Genomic DNA, 25,738 nt, shown 5'->3' with positions numbered 1-25,738 from the left:
TCATGACATTGTTCATCTTAAAGGGACTTAAGGCAACTTTTCAAAATGTACCTCAGTGCTGCCGCGATAGGCGCTGCGGGGAACTGCAGCCACCAGCCGAGGCGGCACGGGAGCGCGCACAAACATTTTACAGAAAGTCCGTCTTCACAGCGCTGCACCAGGGATGCTCCTGCTGTTCACTACGTCGCGGATTACTGCAGGACCACAGCGCAGATTATGTGATTTTTGTAAGCATCCATTTTCACTCCCAAATGCAGCTGAAGTTCCTCCATGAATCAAACGCAGATCCAATATTTATTCGGGTGCCTGCCCGGCTTTGGTCATGTTTTTATTTTTTTTTATTTTTTTTTTTTTTGACTCACGAGATAACGCTGATAATAGGGCTGCGTTAAATGATTACTTTTGTAATCGATTAATCAAGGAACTAGTTCTTCTATGCATTGATTAATCTAACGATTCATTTTTAAATCCGTGGCGGAGCTCCTCTCCGCCTCCGTGGTTATGCGGCGGGTCCCTGCGTCTCCGCCCGGGAGCGGAGATCCGGAGCTCTCCCGTCAGCCTCCGTGGGGCAGCTCCACTCGGCCCCTGGAAGCCGCCGCCTGCTTCAGGCGCCTCCGTGGAGCAAGCGGCGGCGCGGCAGCTCCGGATCTCCGCTCCCGGGCGGAGACGCGGGGACCCGCCGCATAACCACCGGTATCGGCCGATACCCACAGTAAAAGTATCGGAATCGGTATCGGGAGGCACAAAATGGTATGGGAACATCTCTGGTGTGTGTTTGGCTCCCGATGCTGACGCTCGGTTCTGGATGCTGCTCCGTGGAAAAACATCCTTTCGCTCCCGAAACGCCTCTGGAGTTACTTCAGACACACGAGCAGCCCTCTGCCGCCGACAGCTCGCTCACGCAGACCGCGCTGTGAGAGAGGCACGCCCGAACACGCCCGAACACGCCCAAACACGCCCAAACACGCCCGAACACGCCCGAACACGCCCGAACACGCCCGAACACGCCTGAACACGCCCGAACACGCCCGAACACGCCCGAACACGCCCGAACACGCCCGAACACGCCTGAACACGCCCGAACACGCCCGAACACGCCTGAACACGCCCGAACACGCCCGAACACGCCCGAACACCGCCCGAACACGCCGAACATGCCCGAAACACGCCCGAACACAGCCCGAACACGCCCGACACGCCCGAACACGCCTGAACACGCCCGAACACGCCCGAACACGCCCGAACACGCCCGAACACGCCCGAACACGCCCGAACACGCCTGAACACGCCTGAACACGCCTGAACACGCCCGAACACGCCGAACACAGCTGAACACGCCGAACACGCCCGAACACGCCCGAACACGCCTGAACACGCCCGAAACACGCCCGAACATCGCCTGAACACGCCCGAACACGCCCGAACACGCCCGAACACGCCCGAACACGCCTGAACACGCCCGAACACGCCCGAACACGCCCGAACACGCCCGAACACGCCTGAACACGCCCGAACACGCCTGAACACGCCGCTCCAGCGCCGCGCCGGCGCACCAAGGAGGCCTTGGTCATGCCGGACAGTCCGCAGGACGCCTGCGGAAGCTGAACTTTGAAGAACTTGTCATTTTATCCGGACTCAGTGGGAACACGCGCTGCGTGAAACGGCGTGGATGAAATGGGCGGTACCTTCGTGTCGCGCGGCGACGGTTTGTTTCCCAGGGCCTGCGGGTCCGCTGTGGGTCAGCTGACCCACCTGAGGACGGTGGGCGAGCTGCCGTCACGGTAACGCTGGCGACGGACGGAAAACAGAGCCGAAAGGAGCGAGTTTGCAGAGAGGAAGTCGCTGACGCTCCCGTGCCGCGGCCCCCGGGAAGTTCGGCTGAATCAGTCGGGTCTAGGTAAGTTGTGGACTCCGAGCTGGACCAGGTCTGAGTGAGACCAGGAGCTGGACCAGGTCTGAGTGAGACCAGGAGCTGGACCAGGTCTGAGTGAGACCAGGAGCTGGACCAGGTCTGAGTGAGACCAGGAGCTGGACCAGGTCTGAGTCAGACCAGGAGCTGGACCAGGTCTGAGTCAGACCAGGAGCTGGACCAGGTCTGAGTCAGACCAGGAGCTGGACCAGGTCTGAGTCAGACCAGCTGCCCGTTACAGTCAGACTCGCTGCTCTGCTGCTGCTGGTTGGACGACCTCGGGGACCAGGAAGTGTGACGGTCTAGCTCCGCCCACTGGAGCTGTTCCAGGCTGTTCTGACCTGGTTTGCCACCCCCATGGGGGGGGTACTGATGCTGACCGATGTTGCCCCCCCTGCAGGCTGGTTCCGGCAGTGCGGCCTCATCTCCTACAGTGGGGACGTGGACATCGGCGTCTTCATCGAGGACTTCAGGACGGACATGGTCTCAGCGCTGACGGACGCCGGCCTGAAGCTCAAACACAAGTTCGGGAAGGTCAGACTGTCCCTGTGTCTGTCCCTGTCCCTGTTCCTGTCCCTGTGTCTGTCCCTGTCCCTGTGTCTGTTCCTGTCCCTGTGTCTGTCCCTGTCCCTGTCTCTGTCTCTGTCTCTGTCTCTGGTCTACATGGACTCATGTCTTTTATTGGGACATGCAGGTGGAGGACAGTCTGGAGCTGTCTTTCCTGGGTGAAGACGTCAAACTGGACATTTTCTTTTTCTATGGAGACGGAGACGTGGTCTGGAACGGAGGGACGCAGGTGAAGAGCGGCCGCAAGTTCAAGTGAGCCTCTTTAAAGATTCAGCCCCGTGGCTCTGGGGGACGGGGGGGACGGGGGGACGGGGGGACGTCTGGGTGATGGTGTTCAACGCTGAGCTGTGGGACATGAAGGCAGGGGACAGACAGCCGAGTCTTCACCAGGTCTGACTTGTTGGTGGGAAACGGTTTGTGATGCAGCTCTGTCTCTGTGGGGACAGATCTGTCTCTGTGGGGACAGAGGTGTCTCTGTGGGGACAGAGGTGTCTCTGTGGGGACAGATCTGTCTCTGTGGGGACAGAGGTGTCTCTGTGGGGACAGAGGTGTCTCTGTGGGGACAGATCTGTCTCTGTGGGGACAGAGGTGTCTCTGTGGGGACAGAGGTGTCTCTGTGGGGACAGATCTGTCTCTGTGGGGACAGAGGTGTCTCTGTGGGGACAGAGGTGTCTCTGTGGGGACAGATCTGTCTCTGTGGGGACAGAGGTGTCTCTGTGGGGACAGAGGTGTCTCTGTGGGGACAGAGGTGTCTCTGTGGGGGCAGCTCTGTCTCTGTGGGGACAGAGGTGTCTCTGTGGGGACAGAGGTGTCTCTGTGGGGACAGAGGTGTCTCTGTGGGGACAGAGGTGTCTCTGTGGGGACAGATCTGTCTCTGTGGGGACAGAGGTGTCTCTGTGGGGACAGAGGTGTTTCGAGGCTGTTCTGGACCCTGGAGGGTGTCTTTGGGACAGAGAGGACTTGACTCAGGACAGCAGGATTCGAAGCGCCGTTCCTGCAGCGCCGCTTCAGTGAGTCCAGAGGAGCCGGTTCTACCAGAACCGGAGACTCAGGAGTGGAACCTCAATCATTAGACGTGGAACCGGGTTCTGCTCTGATGTGGTTCCTGGTCCTTTCTGACATGAGAGGATTTGATGACCAGCAGTCCGGCGTCTCGGCGTCTCGGCGTCTCGGCGTCTGAGCTCGCTCCAAACACATCCAGCCTGTTCTGGACGCCGAGCGTCTGCCGGACGAAACGCCGAGCGTCCGCCGGGCGGAACGCCGAGCGTCCGCCAGGCGGAATGCCGAGCGTCCTCCGGGCGGAACGCCGAGCGTCCGGGCGTTCAGCGTCCGGGCGGAACGCCGAGCGTCTGGGCGGAACGCCGAGCGTCCGGGCGGAACGCCGAGCGTCCTCCGGGCGGAACGCCGAGCGTCCTCCGGGTGGAACGCAGAGCGTCCGGGCGGAACGCCGAGCGTCCTCCGGGCGGAACGCCGAGCGTCCTCCGGGTGGAACGCAGAGCGTCCGGGCGGAACGCCGAGCGTCCTCCGGGCGGAACGCCGAGCGTCCTCCGGGCGGAACGCCGAGCGTCCTCCGGGCGGAACGCCGAGCGTCCTCCGGGCGGAACGCCGAGCGTCCTCCGGGTGGAACGCAGAGCGTCCGGGCGGAACGCCGAGCGTCTGGGCGGAACGCCGAGCGTCCGGGCGGAACGCCGAGCGTCCGGGCGGAACGCCGAGCGTCCTCTGGGCGGAACGCCGAGCGTCCTCCGGGCGGAACGCCGAGCGTCCTCCGGGCGGAACGCCGAGCGTCCTCCGGGCGGAACGCCGAGCGTCCGCCGGGCGGAACGCCGAGCGTCCGGGCGGAACGCTGCAGACACAGGCTTGATGTGTGACCTTCTGTAATTCAGCAGATGAAACGTGAGAACCGCCGTTTTGCTCCTGTTGAGATTGAGACGCTGCTGACGGCAGAACCGGCGCCGCGCCGGCGTCCCGGTTCCCTGGACTGTTGATGGATCATCTGAGTCTGGTGGATGCAGCGGTGCTCATGGGTAAAAATCACTTTCTTTGTTTTAGGTGGAGAAATCTCAAACCCTCTTTTGGTTTTTAAAGATTTTAAATTGTTTTTCTTATTTCTCAAAAAATACAGTCCTGAGTGGCTTCCAGGGTTTGTGAGCAGGTGTCTTGGTTTTTGCTTTTTGGATTCAAGCTTCTCCCCCAAATTCCACAGCGTCCGTCTGCGCTCCACTCCGGTCCGGTCCACTCCGGTCCGGTCCACTCCGGTCCGGTCCGCTCCGGTCCGGTCCACTCCACTCCGGTCCGGTCCACTCCGGTCCGGTCCGGTCCACTCCGGTCCGGTCCGGTCCACTCCGGTCCGGTCCTCTCCGGTCCGGTCCGCTCCGGTCCGGTCCTCTCCGGTCCGGTCCGCTCCACTCCGGTCCGGTCAACTCCGGTCCGGTCCGGTCCACTCCACTCCGGTCCGGTCCACTCCGGTCTGGTCCGGTCCACTCCGGTCCGGTCCGCTCCGGTCCGGTCCACTCCGGTCCGGTCCACTCCGGTCCGGTCCGCTCTGGTCCGGTCCACTCCGGTCCGGTCCGCTCCGGTCCGGTCCACTCCGGTCCAGTCCACTCCGGTCAGGTTCGCTCCAGTCTTGTCCGATCCACTCTGGTCCGGTCCGGTCCGACCGCCGCAGCAAATGCGTTGCTATTTCAATGACTGTAGCTGATTCCACAGCCTGCGATCAACTCCGTCTGGCTCCACCCTGCTCCGCCCCGCCCTGCTCCGCCCCGCCCTGCTCCACCCCGCCCTGCTCCGCCCTGCCCTGCTCCACCCTCCCCTGCTCCGCCCCGCCCTGCTCCGCCCCGCCCTGCTCCACCCTCCCCTGCTCCACCCTGCCCTGCTCCGCCCCGCCCTGCTCCACCCTCCCCTGCTCCACCCTGCCCTGCTCCGCCCCGCCCTGCTCCACCCCGCCCTGCTCCACCCTCCCCTGCTCCACCCTCCCCTGCTCCACCCTGCCCTGCTCCGCCCCGCCCTGCTCCACCCTCCCCTGCTCCACCCTGCCCTGCTCCGCCCCGCCCTGCTCCACCCCGCCCTGCTCCACCCTCCCCTGCTCCACCCTCCCCTGCTCCACCCCGCCCTGCTCCACCCTCCCCTGCTCCACCCTCCCCTGCTCCACCCCGCCCTGCTCCACCCTCCCCTGCTCCACCCTCCCCTGCTCCACCCTGCCCTGCTCCGCCCCGCCCTGCTCCACCCCGCCCTGCTCCGCCCCGCCCTGCTCCGCCCCGCCCTGCTCCACCCTCCCCTGCTCCACCCTCCCCTGCTCCACCCCGCCCTGCTCCACCCTCCCCTGCTCCACCCTCCCCTGCTCCACCCTGCCCTGCTCCGCCCCGCCCTGCTCCACCCTGCCCTGCTCCACCCCGCCCTGCTCCACCCTCCCCTGCTCCACCCTGCCCTGCTCCGCCCCGCCCTGCTCCACCCCGCCCTGCTCCGCCCCGCCCTGCTCCGCCCCGCCCTGCTCCACCCTCCCCTGCTCCACCCTCCCCTGCTCCACCCCGCCCTGCTCCACCCTCCCCTGCTCCACCCTCCCCTGCTCCACCCTGCCCTGCTCCGCCCCGCCCTGCTCCACCCTGCCCTGCTCCACCCTCCCCTGCTCCACCCTCCCCTGCTCCACCCTCCCCTGCTCCACCCTCCCCTGCTCCGCCCCGCCCTGCTCCACCCTCCCCTGCTCCACCCTCCCCTGCTCCGCCCCGCCCTGCTCCACTCCGTCAGTCCAAAATAGAGCAGAGGTCTATTTGTCTCTCCGGTCCGGTCCGTCCAGGTCTCCGTACGCATAAATGTCCACAGTTCAGATGCACCAAACAGGAAAGAGAACTCCAACAACCTCCGGCTTTATACAAAATAAAATCATTTTGTCTTTATTAAAAACTTTAAACTGTTTAAAGACGTTTTATTTGTCCCCACGTTAAGTTTCAGATATATCACGAACAGACAAACCACACTGATTAAAATGTACACTTTAAAAAGCGGGCAAATGAAAACTAGAACACACTGTAAAGTTTTATTTGACAAACCTCTATTTTGTCTGTAATCAAGCTGTAGTTGAACGTTTCTGAACGTTCACACAGCTGCATGTACGGCCCGTTTGCAGGCTATTGTCCATAAATTTCGTGTTTTCTACAAAATACATATTCAGGACCATGTATGCATTTTATTCTGAAAGGCCTGAATTTCAACATCCTGTCGCACGAAATTCAGCGTGTTGAAGCACAACAGCCAGGATGAAGAGACGCTGACTCTGGAAGTGGAGAATCATAAAGTTTGATCTGACCCCAGCCGTCCTTTCTGCCAGGACGTACAGAGAAAGATGCCAGTGCTTCCCAGACTGCTCAGCTCTGGAGGTCGGAGGTCGGAGGTCGGCAGCGCACGGCTGCTCTGCTTCTGGAGGTCGGAGGTCGGCAGCGCACGGCTGCTCTGCTTCTGGAGGTCGGAGGTCAGCAGCGCACGGCTGCTCTGCTTCTGGAGGTCGGAGGTCAGCAGCGCACGGCTGCTCTGCTTCTGGAGGTCGGAGGTCAGCAGCGCACGGCTGCTCTGCTTCTGGAGGTCGGCAGCGCACGGCTGCTCTGCTTCTGGAGGTCGGAGGTCAGCAGCGCACGGCTGCTCAGCTTCTCCGGCCGGCGGAACCGAGACGCAGCGGAGCGCACGCGGCGGGGTTGGAGCCAATGGGGCGGAGCAAAGCGGACGCTGTGGAATGTGGGGGTCACTCCTTTATTTTTAGGAGCTTGACTTGAGGACGGCTGGTTGTTAGTTTGGTTCCGCCGGGCCGTGTTGGACGTTTCAGTGGACGCTTTCTGTTCGTCAGCTGTTCTGATGCTGCTTGTTGTGTTCGATACAAGAAAGACTGAAGTGGAGCGAAAACGTCTCTCCAGCTGGTCTGCAGACGTCCTGAGGCCTCCGGGCTGGACAGCAGACTTCTGTCCAATCAGTGAGAGGAGCCGAGGAGCCAGCTGGTGAACATCTGCAGGGCGGAGCCAGGAGACCCTCCTCATCCTCACTCAGCCTCTTCCTCTCCCCTCGCTGACACACCCAGTCCTCCCCCAGCGTCTCTCTGCCAGAGCAGAGTCTGCAGTGAATCCAGAATGAAGGGATGAATCGGTGAGGGGATGAAGACTGAAGGAGGACCGGGTCCCGGCGGTTCCCTGGAGAAACAGAACCTTGACGCTGCAGGTGTTTGGGTCTGGGTCTGGCCCGGCGGCGCTAACGCTGCGGCTCTTGCAGGTACGTCTTCCCGCGCTTCTCGCTGTGCTGGGCGGAGCTTCTGGAGCTGAAGGTTCGAGTCCCGTGCCAGACGCTGGATTACGTGAAGGCGAACTACGGCGCCACCTGGAACGTTCCCATCAGAACCTGGGACTGGAAGTCCTCGCCCAGCAACGTGAAGGAGAACGGGGTGTGGCCTCCAGCGGAGTGGGCGGAGCTTATCCAGGTGTATTAAAACTGAGTGTGAAGTTTGGAATAAACGAGGAAACGGGACACGTGGCTTTGTTGTTGTTTTCTTTATACATGTACAACATGACACACATCAGGACATCTGCACGTGACACTCGGTTCCACCTGAGTGACGTCACTCGGGGCTCGCGGCCTCCTCGCGGCTGCGCTCCTTGTGGACCACGAGCCCTTTACTGATCAGGTCCGGGATCTCCACTGCCAGCCAGGGCGCGAGCCCGAGCGCCATGAGGTGCGCGAGCCCGAACTTCGGCGCGTTGCGCGCCCAGAGCGGCGCGAAGTGCTCCGTCAGGCAGATCCTCCCTCCCCGGTACATCTTGGCCGTTTTCCCGTCCAGTTCCGGGATCGCGACCTCGGGCGCGGTGTCCGGGTACGTCACCGGGACGTCGAACTCCAGGCCGAACTCGTAGCGGAGCAGCTCGTGCACGAACCAGCAGGTCCCGGTCCATCTCGTGCCGTCCGCGTTAGACTGCAGGCGGAACCAGTCGTTGTCCGCGGCCTTGTTGTTCTCCACGGACCGGATCAGGGCCTGGTACTCCTCCTTCAGCCGCTGCGGCCACAGCGCGCCGTCCCGCGGCCCCGCATCCGTCCGCAGCATCGGGATCTGGGAAACGGCCCTGCGCGTGGCCTCGTCCGCCATTCTGAATCCGAAATGGGAGCCCGGGTGAAGGCAGGTCCGGCTGTCTGAGTCCCGGTGAGTCCCGGTGGTCCCCGGTGGACTGACGTGGACTTCCGGACTGGCTGCTGCGTCACGAGCACTTCCTGTATAGGATTCAAGCATAGACACACACAAGTAGAAATGTAGACGTGCAGAAGTAGACACGGCTGCGTACGTCATTGACGTGTGAGCGTGCGCGTGCCTGGGACATGCCAGAATGGAGATAGTTGGGGAGATTCTAATGGTGGTGTCCAACCTGGAGAGAAGGGGATGTAGTGTTGGGTTTATGTGGGTGCCCTCACATGTAGGGATTGAAGGAAACGAGGTGGCAGACAGGGCAGCAAAATACAGCTTAGGGAAGAAGGAGGTGGATATTAGAGTCCCTTTAGGGAAAATGGAGTGCCGAAGCTTTATTAATAAGAGAATCCATCGCCAGTGGCAGCAGGAGTGGGAGGGAGACAGCAGAGGAAGGAAGCTTTTTCAGATTCAGCCATTAGTGCATCCTACAAAGAGAGCGTATATGAGGAGGGCAGAGGACGTCAAATTAACAAGGCTTGGGCTCGGGCACTGTGGGTTAGCCAGTGGGTTGATGCTAATAGGGAAACATCCGGATGGGAAATGTACTCACTGTGAGTGCTTAGAGACTGTGAGCCATGTCTTAATGGTATGTCCAGCATACACAGACCAGAGGAGAATATTATTTATAAATCTGGAAAAAATGGGTCTGAAAGCATTTTCTCTTTCTACAATACTGGGTGAGGGATTGAGGGACAGGGAAATTGCTCGGGCAGTAGTTCTTTTTCTTATGTTAACGGGTCTGTATAATAGGATTTAGATCCCAGAAGGTGAAGATGTAATTTGCGGGATTCACTGGGGGTGGCAGCAATGCACCAATGCTGTGCACAGTCTGCCGGAAAGGAAGAAGAAGAAGAAGTGCGCGTGCCTGTGCATGTCCCCGCCGCCCCTGCAGGCGGCGCTGTGCGGGTCTGGAGCGGCTCCGCAGAAGAAGGGAAAACAGACGCAGTCCGCCATTTGCTGGCTTCTCTCTGCACTTCTCGCTGTCTGGGGTTTAAATCTGGGAAGAAGCGGAAAGCGTGAGCTGCGCGAGCGGAATCCTACGGCTCTGCGGCGGGAATGGCGGCCGAGCGGCGCGAGGACAAAGGTGAACCGCGAGACGACTGCGTTAGCTTGAGCTGTCTTCTGTTAGCTTATTTTTAGCTCCGGCTGGCTTCGTTTGGCCTTTGCCAGCTTCTGTCAGCGTCTATTGGCTTCTACTGGCTTCTACTGGCCCAGAGAAAGTTTCTAATAGTTTGTATTCACTTCCGCTGGCTTCTGGTAGCGTCTGTTACCGCCAGCTAGCTCCTGTTAGCATTAGCACGTCTGGCTCTTTGTTCTGCTCGCTGCAGCTCCGTGACTAGCTTGCTGCTGGTAGCTGGAGGACGGGGGGCGGCTGTGGACCCCTCCCTCACCCGCTCTGCTTTACAGATGGCGAATTAAATGTTCTGGAGGACCTGCTGACTGAAGCTCCGGACCAGGACGACGAACTGTACAACCCCGATACCGAACTGAGCGACAAGAAAGGTTCTACCAAGCACTGTTCTACAGTCTACTGCCACACATCTACAGTCTACTGCCACACATCTACAGTCTACTGCCACACATCTACAGTCTACTGCCACACATCTACAGTCTACTGCCACACATCTACAGTCTACTGCCACACATCTACAGTCTACTGCCACACATCTACAGTCTACTGCCACACATCTACAGTCTACTGCCACACATCTACAGTCTACTGCCACACATCTACAGTCTACAGTCTACTGCCACACATCTACAGTCTACTGCCACACATCTACAGTCTACTGCCACACATCTACAGTCTACAGTCTACTGCCACACATCTACAGTCTACTGCCACACATCTACAGTCTACAGTCTACTGCCACACGTCTACAGTCTACTGCCCACTAACGGCCACAGATCTTAAATAAAACTACTCTGTACACAGCTGTGTCACTGAGAGTACCGACAGGAGTACCCGGTAGTACCGACAGGAGTACCCGGTAGTACTGACAGCAGTGCCCAGTAGTACTGACAGGAGTACCCAGTAGTACCGACAGGAGTACCCGGTAGTACCGACAGGAGTACCCGGTAGTACCGACAGGAGTACCCAGTAGTACTGACAGGAGTACCCAGTAGTACTGACAGGAGTACCCGGTAGTACCGACAGGAGTACCCGGTAGTAGGGGAGAGTGGGGTCAGTAGTGCCAATTTTTACTTAAAGTGCCTTTTACACACGGGGATAACAGGAATGCCTGCAACTAAAATATGTTCATACAGTTCAGGACGCTGTGCATCCTGGGAGGAATCACTTTGGATCTTAAATAAACTGTGTGAGAAATATAGCTCTGGAAAAAAAAGTGGTTTTGTGGCACAACTTACCCCAAGTGTGGGGTAACTTGTGCCATTAGTCAGAATATGCTGGGGTAAATTGTGCCACTGATAACTGAGGTAAAAAAGATCATTTTAATATCAAAAATTTAGTGTTTTGTAATGTTTTTTGTATTTTTCATATGGACCAACTGTGTCTGAAATAAAGTTTATACAAAAATGATCATGCTAGATAAAAACAAGACAAATTAAATACAAAAGTACTTGTTTGATGCTTATGTAAAGTTTTAACATCATCAAAGGCCAGTTTGCTTCAACAAGGCCCAGCGCCACATGAACCCAGGCCAAGAACAAAATCAAAATCAAAATGAGCACCTGACTGCGTCTGAATGTCTTCACAGATTGGACCTCCTGGACGTTCCACTGGTCACTGCTGCAGTGGAACATGAACCTGCGCTCCCTTCTGGCTCTATCGCCACGCTTTTATGGCGTGGGAGATTTTTTAAGCACATCACCTGGAGGACGACTCCTTCGTCATTCTCTCTCAATGTGAAGATGGACTTTCCATCAACAGGCCGCATCACTTTGCTTCAGAAACTTTAAAAGTTGGAGCCCTGTCTGTCTCCGTCTGTGTCTGCCTGACATGATGGATTCTGATCTGGAATGAAGAATGACTCATAGTTTTAGTGATCAAATGGAAGAATAAGTTGTACAATAACAGTACATTCAAAAAAAGTAATATATAGTAAATAATCATAAGTTTGGGGAAGTTGTGCCGCTGGCAGGTCCTTTGGCACAAACGACCCCAGGCCCACCATTTTGAAAACAATGCCTCCCCCAGCTGCTCAGAGCGAGCATCATGTGAGCTGTACAGACTCATGAAGCAGCTTAATGAAGCAGGAAAACATGAAATGTTTTCAAAGTTTTCTATAATTGTTCAAACACAGCAATCAAAAAACCTTCAACATGGAAATTTTACTTTGGAAGGCAAAAAAATGTTTTTTAAACTTCAATGTGCTCACCTCTCCGGCCACGAGTCTCCCTTCTCTGCAAGATGAGCGGAGTGGACACGAGGTCACATGACCAGAAACCACCACGCTTTTCTAAATAACAGGGGCGGCACAAATGACCCCGCTCTCCCTACTGACACGAGTACCCAGTAGTACTGACAGGAGTACCCAGTAGTACTGACACGAGTACCCAGTAGTACTGACACGAGTACACAGTAGTACTGACACGAGTACACAGTAGTACTGACACGAGTACACAGTAGTACTGACACGAGTACACAGTAGTACTGACAGGAGTGCCCAGTAGTACTGGCAGTAGTACTGGCAGCAGTACTGGCAGCAGTACTGGCAGCAGTACCCGGTAGTACTGGCAGTAGTACTGACACGAGTACCCAGTAGTACTGACACGAGTACACAGTAGTACTGACACGAGTACACAGTAGTACTGACAGGAGTGCCCGGTAGTACTGGCAGCAGTACTGGCAGCAGTACTGGCAGCAGTACCCAGTAGTACTGGCAGCAGTACTGGCAGCAGTACCCGGTAGTACTGGCAGCAGTACTGGCAGCAGTACTGGCAGCAGTACTGGCAGTAGTACTGGCAGTAGTACTGGCAGCAGTACTGGCAGCAGTACTGGCAGCAGTACCCAGTAGTACTGGCAGTAGTACTGGCAGCAGTACCTGGTAGTACTGGCAGCAGTACTGGCAGCAGTACTGGCAGCAGTACTGGCAGTAGTACTGGCAGTAGTACTGGCAGCAGTACTGGCAGCAGTACTGGCAGCAGTACCCAGTAGTACTGGCAGCAGTACTGGCAGCAGTACCTGGTAGTACTGGCAGCAGTACTGGCAGCAGTACTGGCAGCAGTACTGGCAGTAGTACTGGCAGTAGTACTGGCAGCAGTACTGGCAGCAGTACTGGCAGCAGTACCCAGTAGTACTGGCAGCAGTACTGGCAGCAGTACCCAGTAGTACTGGCAGCAGTACTGGCAGCAGTACTGGCAGCAGTACCCAGTAGTACTGGCAGCAGTACTGGCAGCAGTACCTGGTAGTACTGGCAGCAGTACTGGCAGCAGTACTGGCAGCAGTACCCAGTAGTACTGGCAGCAGTACTGGCAGCAGTACCCGGTAGTACTGGCAGCAGTACTGGCAGCAGTACTGGCAGCAGTACCCAGTAGTACTGGCAGTAGTACTGGCAGCAGTACTGGCAGCAGTACTGGCAGCAGTACCCAGTAGTACTGGCAGCAGTACCCGGCAGGGCGTCCTGTGGGCTGAACCCTGTGCTCTGTCTGTCAGGAACCAAGAGGAAGAGCGAGCGCGCCGGCAGCCAGGACGCCAAGAGGCTCCGCCCCTCCACAGGTCACCACTCCTCCCGGTCCTCGTCGGCCAATAAGAGAGCTCTGGGCCCCCCCCTGTCTTCCTCGTCCAAGAAGGCGTCCAGCCCCCGAGGCCGGCACGCCGCCTACCGCCACCACTACTACGAGGAGCGAAAGGGGCGGCGAGGGGCCCGAGAGGTGGCCCGGAGCGCAGGGAGCGAGGACGCCCGGCGCCGGGAGTCGCACAGAGCGCCGGAGGGTCTGGGCCAGGTACCGGTTCTCCATCCCACAATCCTGCAGGTCTACAGGTTCATTTGTCCAAAGCGACGTCCAGCACAGGAAGTCAGACATCAGGAGAACCTCCAGCTGTGATTGGTCAAAGGTCAAAGGTCAAAGGAGTTGCCATCAAGTTGCAGAAAAGTGCCTCTACCCCTTCCAGTTCTGGTTCTGGTTCTGGTTCTGCCCTCAGCTGGAGGGACTCAGAGCCTCGGTGTCTCTGAAAGCAGGACCAGAGCCTGGACCTAGCAGGACCAGAGCCTGGACCCAGCAGGACCAGAGCCTGGACCCAGCAGGACCAGAGCCTGGACCCAGCAGGACCAGAGCCTGGACCCAGCAGGACCAGAGTCTGGAGGTTTAGAGCCGAGCTGGGCTGGAAGCTCCAGGTAGAGAGGAGACCTGGATCAGGGAATCCAGGTCAAGGTTCTGGATCTGGTCCTGGCTGAGGAACCGGGAGGACCTGTTGAAGACCAGACCTGCTGCTGCATTCTGGATCCTCTGGACCTGCAGGGAGACCTGCCAGAAGAGAGACCAGCAGGGCCTGGACCAGGAGCTGGGGGGCCTGCTGGGTCAGGAAGGGTCTGGTCTTCAGAACCACTAGATGGAGAACCCTAAAGGTCAGCAGGTCATCCATCATGACCCCAGGCTTCTGGCTGAGTTTGTGGACAAGTAGTCTGGACTGAAGCTGGACCCTGATCTGAGGACAGCTGGACAGACCATGAGTCCAGTCTGAGACAGGTGGAGCTGAAGGTGGAGGATCAGCCAGACCTGCTGATCAGCTGAGAGGAAGAGCCCTGGACCGCATCCCTGGACCGGGACCCAGCACCGAACCCCGAGGGACCCCTGGAGGACGGGACCCAGCACCGGCCCCTGAGGGACCCCTGCTAGGCCATGTGACCTGGACTCCTCCCCCAGGACTCTCTGAAGGACCTGCCTGTGATTCAGGACCTGGACCACAACAGGACAGAACCTGAAAGGCCGGGCTCAGAGTGGGGAGGAGGACCTGATGGTTCAGCAGACCAGTCCAGCGGCAGGAGGACCGAGGACGGACCAGAGACTCCGGGACTGAGAGGACAGCTGTCTCACCTGAAGCCTGACTGAAAGGGTCCAGCGGGTTCTGGTTCCGCAGATCTTCAGAGACTGGGTTACATCCTGAGCCTCCAGGATTTGACAGGACTGGAAGAAGTGAGACGGCCTGGAGTCTTCATCCTGGACCTTTCAGTCCTCCAGCTGTCCTGCAGTGCCAGGGTCCTGGATCTGGATCTCTGCTTTTCCACCCACATACCCCGGTCCGGCCCTGGTCCCGGTCCGGCCCTGGTCCCGGTCCGGCCCTGGTCCCGGTCCGAGACAGGATCAGCTGAGGTTTCAGAGCGGACTGTCGTCTGCCCAAATCAAGTGAACTTTAGAACACGTCCAGAAAGACGGACGACGTCTCCCAGCCGTCCTCTGTGTCTCCCAGCCGTCCTCTGTGTCTCCCAGCCGTCCTCTGTGTCTCCCAGCCGTCCTCTGTGTCTCCCAGCCGTCCTCTGTGTCTCCCAGCCGTCCTCTGTCTCCGCACTGCCCGAGTGTGAAAACGCTGTGCTTTCATTCTGGTGTGTGTGTGTGTGTGTGTGTGTGTGTGTGTGTGGTGTGTGTGTGTGTGTGTGTGTGTGTGTGTGTGTGTGTGTGTGTGTGTGTGTGTTGTGTGTGTGTGTGTGTGTGTGTGTGTGTGTGTGTGTGTGCAGGAACTTCTTCTCTTCAACTGTTTTTTCTCTGACTCTTTGTAGAAGTTGCGCCGTGACGACCGGCGGCTAAGCCCCTCCCCTCACGACGTGGATAACCAATCAGAGGAGGATGTTGCAGATTATGGCTCGGAACCAGCGTCAGGAAGCTCCTCCCCCACTCCGTCCCATGTAGAGGAGGACGAGGAAGAGGAGGAGGAGGAAGAGGGCATGGAGGAGGAGGAGGAAGAGGAGGACGAGGAGGAAGAGGAGGAGGACGAGGAGGAGGAGGAGGAAGGAGAGAAGGAGGAAGAGGAGGAGGAGGAGGAGTACGAGCACCGCGTCGGAGACGGGAACGACTACGACACGCGCAGCGAGGCCGGCGACTCGCGCTCCGCCTCCTCCATCAGCTTCTCCGACGACGGCGAGTCGGCCCACTCCGGCTCCGCCTCCGACGCCTCAGGTAACCGTGGCAACCGTTAGAACCAGACTCAGAGGAGGAGAACCCTCTAGAACCAGACTCAGAGGAGGAGAACCCTCTAGAACCAGACCCGGAGGAGGAGAACCCTCTAGAACCAGACTCAGAGGAGGAGAACCCTCTAGAACCAGACTCGGAGGAGGAGAACCCTCTAGAACCAGACTCAGAGGAGGAGAACCCTCTAGAACCAGACTCAGAGGAGGAGAACCCTCTAGAACCAGACTCAGAGGAGGAGAACCCTCTAGAACCAGACTCGGAGGAGGAGAACCTCTAGAACCAGACTCAGAGGAGGAGAACCCTCTAGAACCAGACTCAGAGGAGGAGAACCCTCTAGAACCAGACTCAGAGGAGGAGAACCCTCTAGAACCAGACTCAGAGGAGGAGAACCCTCTAGAACCAGACTCAGAGGAGGAGAACCCTCTAGAACCAGACTCAGAGGAGGAGAACCCTCTAGAACCAGACTCAGAGGAGGAGAACCCTCTAGAACCAGACTCAGAGGAGGAGAACCCTCTAGAACCAGACTCAGAGGAGGAGAACCCTCTAGAACCAGACTCGGAGGAGGAGAACCCTCTAGAACCAGACTCAGAGGAGGAGAACCCTCTAGAACCAGACTCGGAGGAGGAGAACCCTCTAGAACCAGACTCAGAGGAGGAGAACCCTCTAGAACCAGACTCAGAGGAGGAGAACCCTCTAGAACCAGACTCGGAGGAGGAGAACCCTCTAGAACCAGACTCAGAGGAGGAGAACCCTCTAGAACCAGACTCAGAGGAGGAGAACCCTCTAGAACCAGACTCGGAGCTGCAGCCTTGTCATGTATCTTATTTTGAAGCTCTGCTTTTATGTTGAAAGGTTCAGAGAAGAAACAAGAGAAGTTGTCATCTTCAGTTGGGGCTGTTCGGAAGGGAATGGAAAGTAAGGATACTCCAAGTAATCCGGTTAATTGTGGTGTTTTCCAGTAATCAGATTACCTGTGGAGTTTTCCAGTAATCGGATTAGTGGTTGTGTTACAGATCCGACCAGCAAACTTCGCTACATCCTGCGAGACGCTCGCTTCTTCCTCATCAAGAGCAACAACCATGAGAACGTGTCTCTGGCCAAAGCCAAGGTGGGCGGGACTTCTGGGGTGTGGGCGGGGTGTTGTACGATGTGGGCGGGGCCTCCTCCGCTGTGGGCGGGGCCGCTCTGCTGCTGCCGGCTGACCGTCTCCATGGCGTCCCCGCAGGGGGTGTGGTCCACGCTGCCCGTCAACGAGAAGAAGCTGAGCGCGGCGTTCCGCTCGGCCCGGAGCGTGGTCCTGGTGTTCTCTGTGAGGGAGAGCGGGAAGTTCCAAGGTGGGCCGTCCTCTCGTCCCGTGCTGAGCGGGCGCCGCTCGCCGCCCGCCCGCCGGGCTCTGATTGGCCGCCGTGTCTCCCCAGGCTTTGCGCGGTTGGCGTCGGAGTCGTACCACGGCGGCTCTCCCATCCACTGGGTGCTTCCTGCCGGCATGAACGCCAAGATGCTGGGCGGCGTTTTCAAGATCGACTGGCTGTGCAGGTAAATGCTTGTGAGGCAGAGGCTCCGCCCTCTGGGTGGAGGCAGCTCCGCCTACCGTGTGTGTGTGTGTGTTGCTGCAGGCGGGAGCTCCCCTTCATCAAGACGGCCCACCTGTCAAATCCCTGGAACGAACACAAGCCGGTGAAGATCGGCCGGGACGGCCAGGTGAGCGCCGCGCCGCCGCCGCCGCCGCCGCCACCGCCGCGGCGGACTTGTGGTGACGCGTGCGTCTGTCCGCCAGGAGATCCAGCCGGACGTGGGCGCCCAGCTCTGCGCGCTGTTCCCATTGGACGAGAGCGTGGACGTTCACGAGGTGGCGCGTCGCGTTCGCCACAAGCGCAGGACGCCGTCAGAGCCGCGGCCCCGAGGCCGCCCGCCGCAGCGCGAGCCGGGAAGGTTAGCCAATCACAGAGTTCCTCCACCCGCTTCCCGTACCTGTCCTCCCGAGGCCGGACCACGGAGACGGCGGCGGCGCGGCGGGGCGGCGGAGCGCCGGGCCGTCAGGTGGTGGGGCGCGGTGCGGTGTGGGTGGAGCTACAGGGTCTCTGGGGTCTCTGGGTTGGAGGTGCAGTGAGTGAGGAGGACCAGCCTGTGGACTGATGTAGGACTGATCAGAGACCGAGGACTGGCTCAGGGCTTGACCAGGTGTGCAGGGGGCGGGGTTTCTGAACTCTGCCCAGTGAGAAGGTGTGTTTCGGGGGAGGGGCTAATGCAGGTAAAGGTCCATGAAGAGACTGGATGAGGAATGTCCCCTCCCCCTCCCCGATGGACAGCCCCCTCCCCCGCACACACACTGAGGTGAGGAGGAGACCAACCACAGGACGGACTGAGCCGGGATGGGCGGGGCTGGCAGTACGGGGGCGGGGCTTGGTTTACGTTTTGGCAGGACTGCACCATCTTCATCATCATCATCACCCTCACCTTGTCAGAGTCAGAGGCTGTAAGAGGTCTGATGGACTGACGAGGACAGAAACTGTTGTTGTAAAGTGTTCCTCATGTGCAGCGCCAGCGGTATGTGCTCCTCAACGCTGTCTCCGTCTGTCTCCGTCTGTCTCCGTCTGTCTCCGTCTGTCTCTGTGTCTCTGTTACTGTCTGTCTCTCGATGACTGTCTCTATAACTGTCTGTCTCTCTCTCTATTACTGTCTCTGTCTCTCTCTCTATTACTGTCTCTGTCTCTCTCTGTGTCTCTGTGTCTGTCTCTCTCTGTGTCTCTGTGTCTGTCTCTCTCTGTGTCTCTGTGTCTCAGTCTGTCCTCTACAGAAGTCGGTTGTTGGTCTGTTGATAAATGTTACTACAATCCTCCGAAACACCAGATGACGCAATCTTACACACACACTGAACACACACACTTGCAACGTCACGAAATCTGAAAACTCGCTCTCACACACACACACACACACACACACACACACACACACACACACACACACACACACACACACACACACACACACACACACACAGGGATGGCTGCTCTAACAGAAACTTGGTTCAGGGTCTTGGAAAGGACGCCTATGTGGACAGGAGGACATCGAACCTGCAGCATTCCCATTGAAGGACGAGCCACTCAGCCAGCTGGACACACACACACACACACACACACACACACACACACACACACGTACGTCCGATTGCTTCTTATTTTGACAAGTGTGTGTGCCAAGAAGATGGATGTTGGTAGACGTAGAGAGAAGCACCGAACACACACTGGAATTTCACAACTGTATGGGAGTGTGTGTGTGTGTGTGTGTGTGTGTGTGTGTGTGTGTGTGTGTGTGTGTGTGTGTGTGTGTGTGTGTGTGTGTGTGTGTGTGTGTGTGTCTTACCTGTGAACTTGTTTATGTAGGCGTCGACCTGAAGAGTACGACCTCCATGGCAGGAAGCGGCCACGAGCCGACGCCCCGCCCGACTTCAGCCAGCGAGCAGGTGGCACACACACACACACACACACACACACACACACACACACACAGCAGTCTGCATTGATTGGGGGTCACTGCCAGATGGTCGCTGGTGGACGCTGACCTCTGACCCCCCTCACTCCCAGCTCTGTTCACAGGGTTCATGCAGGACCTGCGGAGTCAGCCGGTGGACAGGTGAGGCAGGGCAGGTGGACGTCTTCTGCGGTGAAGACGGCGTGCTGACCCAGACTTTTCTCTCCACAGAAGGTTTCTAGCGTTCGAAGAGACGTTTTCCTCAACGGGGTGAGCACTGCTGCGTCCCGGACAGGCTGCGGAGACGAGTTTACATCAGTGGTGGGCACGGCTAACCGAAGAGTTAGCTTCGATAACGCTAAAAGATTGAGCTGAAGCTAACAGTAACCGCTAACGCCCGGTTCGCACAGCGCCGCGCCCCCCGTTCACCTGTCTGACGGCTCATAGGCGGGAGCGCTCGCGCCATTTTCTCCGCGAGCCGAGCGCCGAGAGCGCATAGGGGATTGTTTGTTGACGCCGCGCCGTGATGCAAGCGCGTCATTCAAATATCCCCAGAATCTTGAGTTCCGGGGCTTTCTAACAGTCTCGGAATCGTTTCAATCGGACAAACGGATCGGGAGTTACATGCATTACAAAATCCATGTTTTTCAAAACAATTTTGGGAGGAGAGACGCTTCATGACTGCACAGCAGGAAGCTGACGAGAGGCGTTCAGGTACCCTCGGAAACCAGAGTCGCTAATGTGTAAATTTAGCAGAAGCTAATTAGTCCGCTAATGTTTTTCAAAGTTAGCTGAACAGCTAATCCGCTAATGAAAATGTTAGCTTTGCTAATTAGCGGTTAGCTGGTTAGCGGACTGCGCCCACCACTGGTTTACATCAGTGTGTTAGTGTAACATTGTGTTCCAGTGTGTGTAGCAGTGTGTGGCGTTGTTACTGTGTGTGTAACTGTGTAGCAGTGTGTGTGACGGTGTGTGTCCTCAGTCCTACAGTGACTACATGCGGGACTACCACCACCACCACCACCACCACAGCGTGGGGCCTCCCGCCCCCTGGCAGACTCTGGTAATCCTCGGCTCACGGTTCGATTCCCGTCCCGCCGGGTCCCGTCCCGCTGTGACAGTGTGTGTGTGTCTTCAGGCGTACCCCGGCGTGGAGCAGCCCCCCCCCCACCACCCCCCGTATTACCACCACGGCCACCCGGCCCCGCCCCCTCACCAGGCCTACCACCACCACCACCACGCCCCGCTGCCGCCGCACGAGGCTCCGCCCCCCCGCTTCCGAGACAAGCAGCGGGTCCAGCAGCACCGTGCCTTCGCCTCCAGCCCGGTGAGCCCCCCCACCCTCTGCCTCTGACCCCCCCTCCCCACCACCTCCGACCCCCCCTCACCGTGTCCCCTGTCCGCCCCGCAGCACCGCTTCTGCCCCCGACCCCCCCCTCCTCCCCCCCCCTCACCGTGTCCCCTGTCCGCCCCGCAGCACCACCCCTGTCTCCGACCCCCCCCCACCGCCCCCCTCCTCCCCCTCACCGCCCCCCCCCTCACCGTGTCCCCTGTCCGCCCCGCAGCACCGCCTCTGCCTCCGACCCCCCCTCCCCGCCCCCCTCCTCCCCCTCCCCCCCCCCCTCACCGTGTCCCCTGTCCGCCCCGCAGCACCACCCCTGTCTCCGACCCCCCCTCCCCGCCCCCCTCCTCCCCCTCACCGCCCCCCCCTCACCGTGTCCCCTGTCCGCCCCGCAGCACCCGCCTCTGCCTCCGACCCCCCCTCACCGCCCCCCCCCCCTCACCGTGTCCCCTGTCCGCCCCGGAGCACCGCCCCTGCCTCCGACCCCCCCTCCCCGCCCCCCTCCTCCCCCTCCCCCCCCCCCTCACCGTGTCCCCTGTCCGCCCCGCAGCACCGCCTCTGCCTCCGACCCCCCCTCACCGACCCCCCCTCACCGCCCCCCCCTCACCGTGTCCCCTGTCCGCCCCGCAGCACCACCCCTGCCTCCGCCCCCCCCGACCCCCCCCCCCTCACCGTGTCCCCTGTCCGCCCCGCAGCACCACCCCTGTCTCCGCCCCCCCCTCCCCGCCCCCCTCCTCCCCCTCACCGCCCCCCCCTCACCGTGTCCCCTGTCCGCCCCGCAGCACCACCCCTGCCTCCGACCCCCCCTCACCGCCCCCCCCTCACCGTGTCCCCTGTCCGCCCCGCAGCACCGCCTCTGCCTCCGACCCCCCCTCACCGCCCCCCCCCCTCACCGTGTCCCCTGTCCGCCCCGGAGCACCGCCCCTGCCTCCGACCCCCCCTCCCCGCCCCCCTCCTCCCCCCTCCCCCCCCCCCCCCCTCCCCGTGTCCCCTGTCCGCCCCGCAGCACCACCCCTGCCTCCGACCCCCCCTCCCCGCCCCCCTCCTCCCCCTCACCGCCCCCCCCTCACCGTGTCCCCTGTCCGCCCCGGAGCACCGCCCCTGCCTCCGACCCCCCCCCCCCGCCCCCCCTCCCCGTGTCCCCTGTCCGCCCCGCAGCACCGCCTCTGCCTCCGACCCCCCCTCACTGCCCCCCCCTCACCGTGTCCCCTGTCCGCCCCGCAGCACCGCCTCTGCCTCCGACCCCCCCTCACCGCCCCCCCCCCCTCACCGTGTCCCCTGTCCGCCCCGCAGCACCACCCCTGCCTCCGACCCCCCCTCACCGCCCCCCCCCCCCCTCACCGTGTCCCCTGTCCGCCCCGGAGCACCACCCCTGCCTCCGACCCCCCCTCCCCCCCCCCCTCCTCCCCTCCCCGCCCCCTCCCCCCCCCCGACCCCCCCCCCCCCTCACCGTGTCCCCTGTCCGCCCCGCAGCACGACTACGACATGCGGGTGGACGACTTCCTGCGCCGGACGCAGGCCGTGGTGAGCAGCCGCCGGGAGCGAGAGCGCCAGCGGGACCGGGAGCGCGGCGGACCGCGGAGGGACCGGGAGCGGGACCGGCCCCGAGACCGGGACAGGGATCGAGAGAGGGACAAGGAGAGGGGACGCTACCGCCGCTGACCTCCAGATGTCGCTGTTCTCTGATGTGATTGGTGTGAACCGTGGAAATAAACCCTGAACATTTCACCCCGGAGCTTTGGCTTTGAATTCATTGCCCGCGGTCCTGGGTCTCAGCTCGTTGTCATGGTTACCGGCTGGCTGTCGCCGGGGGAGGGGCCTGTCTGCCTGAACTACCGTCTCCACTGATGGACAGGTGGCCTGTGGCGATGGTCACACAGTGGGCGGAGCCAGCAGCTCTGTGCTGGACTCATTGTGTACGCACTAGCGTGATGACACGGACGAGTTCCACTTACTCTTAAAGAGTAGTTAGTTACTAGTTACTTCTTCAAAAGAGTAACGGGTCAGCAGCTGAGACGGTTGTGCGACAGGCTAGGTTGACCCTGCAGGGGGTCGGACTCCTCAGCCTCCCGGTCCTGGTGAGGAGGACTCCACCCTGGAACCCTAGTCCAGCTCTAGACCCTCCATGGGGTCTCCAGGGTTTGTGGGAGTTCGCTCAACCAGTCCACATGTGTTTTGTGGACTTGGAGAAGGAGTTGGACCGCGTCCCTCGTGGTGTCTTGTGGGGGGGCTTCAGGAGTACAGAGTCCGGGGCCCCTTGTTCAGGGCCACCTGGTCTCTGGAGGACCAGAGCAGGAGTCTGGTCCACACTGCCAGCACTGAGTCAGACCTGGTCCCGGTGCATGTTGGACTCCAGCAGGATTGAACTTTGTCACTAGTTCTGTTCGTCCTTTTTACAGACAGAAATCCTGTGGCCCCCGGATTGGGACCCCGGTTTGGGACCCCGGTTTGGGTCCCCGGTTTGGGTCCCCGGTTTGGGACCCCGGTTTGGGTCCCTGGTTTGGGTCCCTGGTTTGGGACCCCGCATTGGGACCCCGGTTTGGGCCCACGGTTTGGGTCCCCGGATTGGGACCCCGGATTGGGACCCCGGTTTGGGCCCACGGTTTGGGACCCCGGTTTGGGACCCCGGTTTGGGTCCCTGGATTGGGACCCTGGATTGGGACCCCGGTTTGGGCCCCCGGTTTGGGTCCCCGGTTTGGGTCCCTGGATTGGGACCCCGGTTTGGGTCCCTGGATTGGGACCCCGGTTTGGGCCCCCGGTTCGGGTCCCTGGATTGGGACCCCGGTTTGGGTCCCTGGATTGGGACCCCGGTTTGGGCCCCCGGTTTGGGTCCCTGGTTTGGGACCCCGGTTTGGGCCCCCAGTTCGGGTCCCTGGTTTGGGAACCACAGGATTTCATGTTTGCTTTTTACAGATGATGTTGTCTTGTTGGCTCCATGGAACTGGACCATCATGCACTGGGGCGGTTCGCAGCTGAGTGTGAAGAGACGGGGATGAAGCTGGTCCGTCCTCTCCAGGCCGGGGGACAGACGCTGCCCTGAGTGGAGGAGTTCAGATCTTCTGGGGTCTGGTTCCGGAGTGGGGGGGGGCGGAGGTGAGGCTGGCAGGCCGGTCGTCCGTCGTGGTGAAGCTGAAACCAGAAGCTCTGGATTTACTGGTCAGTCTTCATCCCCGCCCTCGCCTCTGGTCCTGATCCGGGTCAGGACCCAAAGACAGAATCCCGGATGCTTGTCTCTAAGGGGCTGGGCTCCCTTAGAGACAGGGGGAGGAGCTCCGTCACAGGGGGAGGAGCTCCGTCACCAGAGGGAGGAGCTCCGTCACCAGAGGGAGGAGCTCCGTCACCAGGGGGAGGAGCTCCGTCACCAGGGGGAGGAGCTCCGTCACCAGGAGGAGGAGCTCCGTCACCAGGGGGAGGAGCTCCGTCACCAGAGGGAGGAGCTCCGTCACCAGGGGGAGGAGCTCCGTCACCAGGGGGAGGAGCTCCGTCACCAGGGGGAGGAGCTCCGTCACAGGGGGAGGAGCTCCGTCACCAGGGGGAGGAGCTCCGTCACCAGGAGGAGGAGCTCCGTCACAGGGGGAGGAGCTCCGTCACCAGGGGGAGGAGCTCCGTCACCAGGGGGAGGAGCTCCGTCACAGGGGGAGGAGCTCCGTCACCAGAGGGAGGAGCTCGTCACAGGGGGAGGAGCTCCGTCACCAGGAGGAGGAGCTCCGTCACCAGGGGGAGGAGCTCCGTCACCAGGGGGAGGAGCTCCGTCACAGGGGGAGGAGCTCCGTCACCAGGGGGAGGAGCTCCGTCACCAGGGGGAGGAGCTCCGTCACAGGGGGAGGAGCTCCGTCACCAGAGGGAGGAGCTCGTCACAGGGGGAGGAGCTCCGTCACCAGGAGGAGGAGCTCCGTCACCAGGGGGAGGAGCTCCGTCACAGGGGGAGGAGCTCCGTCACAGGGGGAGGAGCTCCGTCACCAGGGGGAGGAGCTCCGTCACCAGGAGGAGGAGCTCCGTCACCAGGAGGAGGAGCTCCGTCACAGGGGGAGGAGCTCCGTCACCAGGGGGAGGAGCTCCGTCACCAGGAGGAGGAGCTCCGTCACCAGGAGGAGGAGCTCCGTCACAGGAGGAGGAGCTCCGTCACCAGAGGGAGGAGCTCCGTCACCAGGAGGAGGAGCTCCGTCACCAGGAGGAGGAGCTCCGTCACAGGGGGAGGAGCTCCGTCACCAGGGGGAGGAGCTCCGTCACCAGAGGGAGGAGCTCCGTCACCAGGAGGAGGAGCTCCGTCACCAGGAGGTGGAGCTCCGTCACCAGGAGGAGGAGCTCCGTCACCAGGGGGAGGAGCTCCGTCACCAGGAGGAGGAGCTCCGTCACAGGAGGAGGAGCTCCGTCACCAGGAGGAGCTGGGAGTAGAGCTGCTCCTCCACATGGAGAGGAGCAGTGAGGATCTCGGCTCCTCTTCAGGATGGAACCTCCTGGACGCCTCCCTGGGAGGAGACCCGGGGAAGACCAGGACACTCTGGAAAGACTATGTCTCTGGGCTGGACTGGGAACGCCTCCAGATCCTCCAGGAAGTCTGGGGACAGGAAGTCTGGAGACCCTTCTCAGACTGCTGCCCCGCGACCCGGTCCGGCTCGGCGGTGGAAGATGGATGGATGGATGGATGGATGGGTTAGCATTTATATTTTAAATGTAACTACACGGCAAAGTAACTGTTACTTTAAAAAATAAGTTTAAATATGTCAATGAATTTGATCCTCTCTTCATGGAACTGTAATTCAATGATCAAAGTGAATACATGAATAATGAAACCTGCTCTATGATCACAACTCTACGGCTGTATCTCTACCTGCTCTAAGATCACAGCTCTACGGCTGTATCTCTACCTGCTCTAAGATCACAGCTCTACGGCTGTATCTCTACCTGCTCTATGATCACAGCTCTACGGCTGTGTCTCTACCTGCTCTATGATCACAGCTCTACGGCTGTATCTCTACCTGCTCTATGATCACAGCTCTACGGCTGTATCTCTACCTGCTCTATGATCACAGCTCTATGCTCGTATCTCTACCTGCTCTATGATCACAGCTCTACGGCTGTATCTCTACCTGCTCTATGATCACAGCTCTACGGCTGTATCTCTACCTGCTCTATGATCACAGCTCTACGG

General features: G+C 60.0%; 4 protein-coding genes across 7 annotated transcripts; 2 read left to right on the top strand and 2 right to left on the bottom strand.

Moving 5' to 3' along the window:
• The first annotated feature begins 2,251 nt into the window (after window positions 1-2,251).
• Window positions 2,252-7,974, top strand: LOC115382710 (fukutin-like). Its single transcript, XM_030084555.1, has 3 exons — window positions 2,252-2,443; window positions 2,604-2,728; window positions 7,724-7,974. The coding sequence occupies exons 1-3, from the start codon at window positions 2,267-2,269 to the stop codon at window positions 7,935-7,937; spliced, it is 516 nt and encodes a 171-aa protein (XP_029940415.1). The 5' UTR covers window positions 2,252-2,266; the 3' UTR covers window positions 7,938-7,974.
• LOC115382708 (uncharacterized) lies at window positions 6,390-7,526 on the bottom strand. The gene is made up of 2 exons (XM_030084553.1): window positions 7,063-7,526; window positions 6,390-7,030 (listed from the first exon to the last, which is right to left on the bottom strand). The coding sequence occupies exons 1-2, from the start codon at window positions 7,492-7,494 to the stop codon at window positions 6,758-6,760; spliced, it is 705 nt and encodes a 234-aa protein (XP_029940413.1). The 5' UTR covers window positions 7,495-7,526; the 3' UTR covers window positions 6,390-6,757.
• ufc1 (ubiquitin-fold modifier conjugating enzyme 1) lies at window positions 6,975-8,703 on the bottom strand. The gene has a single exon (XM_030084554.1). It carries the CDS (start codon window positions 8,586-8,588, stop codon window positions 8,067-8,069), a length of 522 nt encoding a protein of 173 aa, XP_029940414.1. The 5' UTR covers window positions 8,589-8,703; the 3' UTR covers window positions 6,975-8,066.
• Window positions 8,704-9,413: 710 nt separating this feature from the next.
• ythdc1 (YTH N6-methyladenosine RNA binding protein C1) lies at window positions 9,414-22,314 on the top strand. 4 transcript variants are annotated; one of them, XM_030084552.1, is made up of 16 exons: window positions 9,503-9,768; window positions 10,092-10,187; window positions 13,303-13,592; window positions 15,365-15,761; window positions 16,626-16,688; window positions 16,787-16,881; window positions 16,999-17,107; window positions 17,192-17,309; window positions 17,390-17,474; window positions 17,551-17,705; window positions 19,157-19,236; window positions 19,370-19,406; window positions 19,460-19,514; window positions 20,227-20,307; window positions 20,383-20,571; window positions 22,060-22,314. In XM_030084552.1, exons 1-16 carry the CDS (start codon window positions 9,741-9,743, stop codon window positions 22,246-22,248), a joined length of 2,067 nt encoding a protein of 688 aa, XP_029940412.1. In that variant the 5' UTR covers window positions 9,503-9,740; the 3' UTR covers window positions 22,249-22,314. The 4 variants fall into 4 exon arrangements, with proteins under 4 accessions (XP_029940411.1, XP_029940412.1, XP_029940409.1 ...); XM_030084549.1 differs by having other exon boundaries at window positions 9,504-9,768; window positions 19,358-19,406; window positions 19,476-19,514; window positions 22,060-22,253; XM_030084550.1 differs by having other exon boundaries at window positions 9,508-9,768; window positions 19,476-19,514; window positions 22,060-22,253.
• The last annotated feature ends 3,424 nt before the right edge of the window (window positions 22,315-25,738 follow it).

This window comes from Salarias fasciatus, assembly GCF_902148845.1.
Source record: "Salarias fasciatus chromosome 7 unlocalized genomic scaffold, fSalaFa1.1 super_scaffold_4, whole genome shotgun sequence".
NCBI lineage: Eukaryota > Metazoa > Chordata > Actinopteri > Blenniiformes > Blenniidae > Salarias > Salarias fasciatus.
Note: the sequence above shows the minus strand (reverse complement) of the source record. Positions and strands in the feature narration are given on the sequence as shown.

Excerpts from the sequence above, each read along its gene's own strand:
- LOC115382710 (XM_030084555.1), top strand. The coding sequence starts at position 2,267 with ATGGGGGGGGTACTGATGCTGACCGATGTTGCCCCCCCTGCAGGCTGG. Across the intron at positions 2,444-2,603 it reads TCAAACACAAGTTCGGGAAG|GTGGAGGACAGTCTGGAGCT; the intron begins GTCAGACTGTCC and ends TGGGACATGCAG. Across the intron at positions 2,729-7,723 it reads AAGAGCGGCCGCAAGTTCAA|GTACGTCTTCCCGCGCTTCT; the intron begins GTGAGCCTCTTT and ends CGGCTCTTGCAG.
- LOC115382708 (XM_030084553.1), bottom strand. The coding sequence starts at position 7,494 with ATGAGGAGGGTCTCCTGGCTCCGCCCTGCAGATGTTCACCAGCTGGCT. Across the intron at positions 7,031-7,062 it reads ACCTCCAGAAGCAGAGCAGC|CGTGCGCTGCTGACCTCCGA; the intron begins CGTGCGCTGCCG and ends AAGCAGAGCAGC.
- ufc1 (XM_030084554.1), bottom strand. The coding sequence starts at position 8,588 with ATGGCGGACGAGGCCACGCGCAGGGCCGTTTCCCAGATCCCGATGCTG.
- ythdc1 (XM_030084552.1), top strand. The coding sequence starts at position 9,741 with ATGGCGGCCGAGCGGCGCGAGGACAAAG. Across the intron at positions 13,593-15,364 it reads CGCCGGAGGGTCTGGGCCAG|AAGTTGCGCCGTGACGACCG; the intron begins GTACCGGTTCTC and ends GACTCTTTGTAG. Across the intron at positions 19,407-19,459 it reads CGGAGTCAGCCGGTGGACAG|ACTTTTCTCTCCACAGAAGG; the intron begins GTGAGGCAGGGC and ends GTGCTGACCCAG.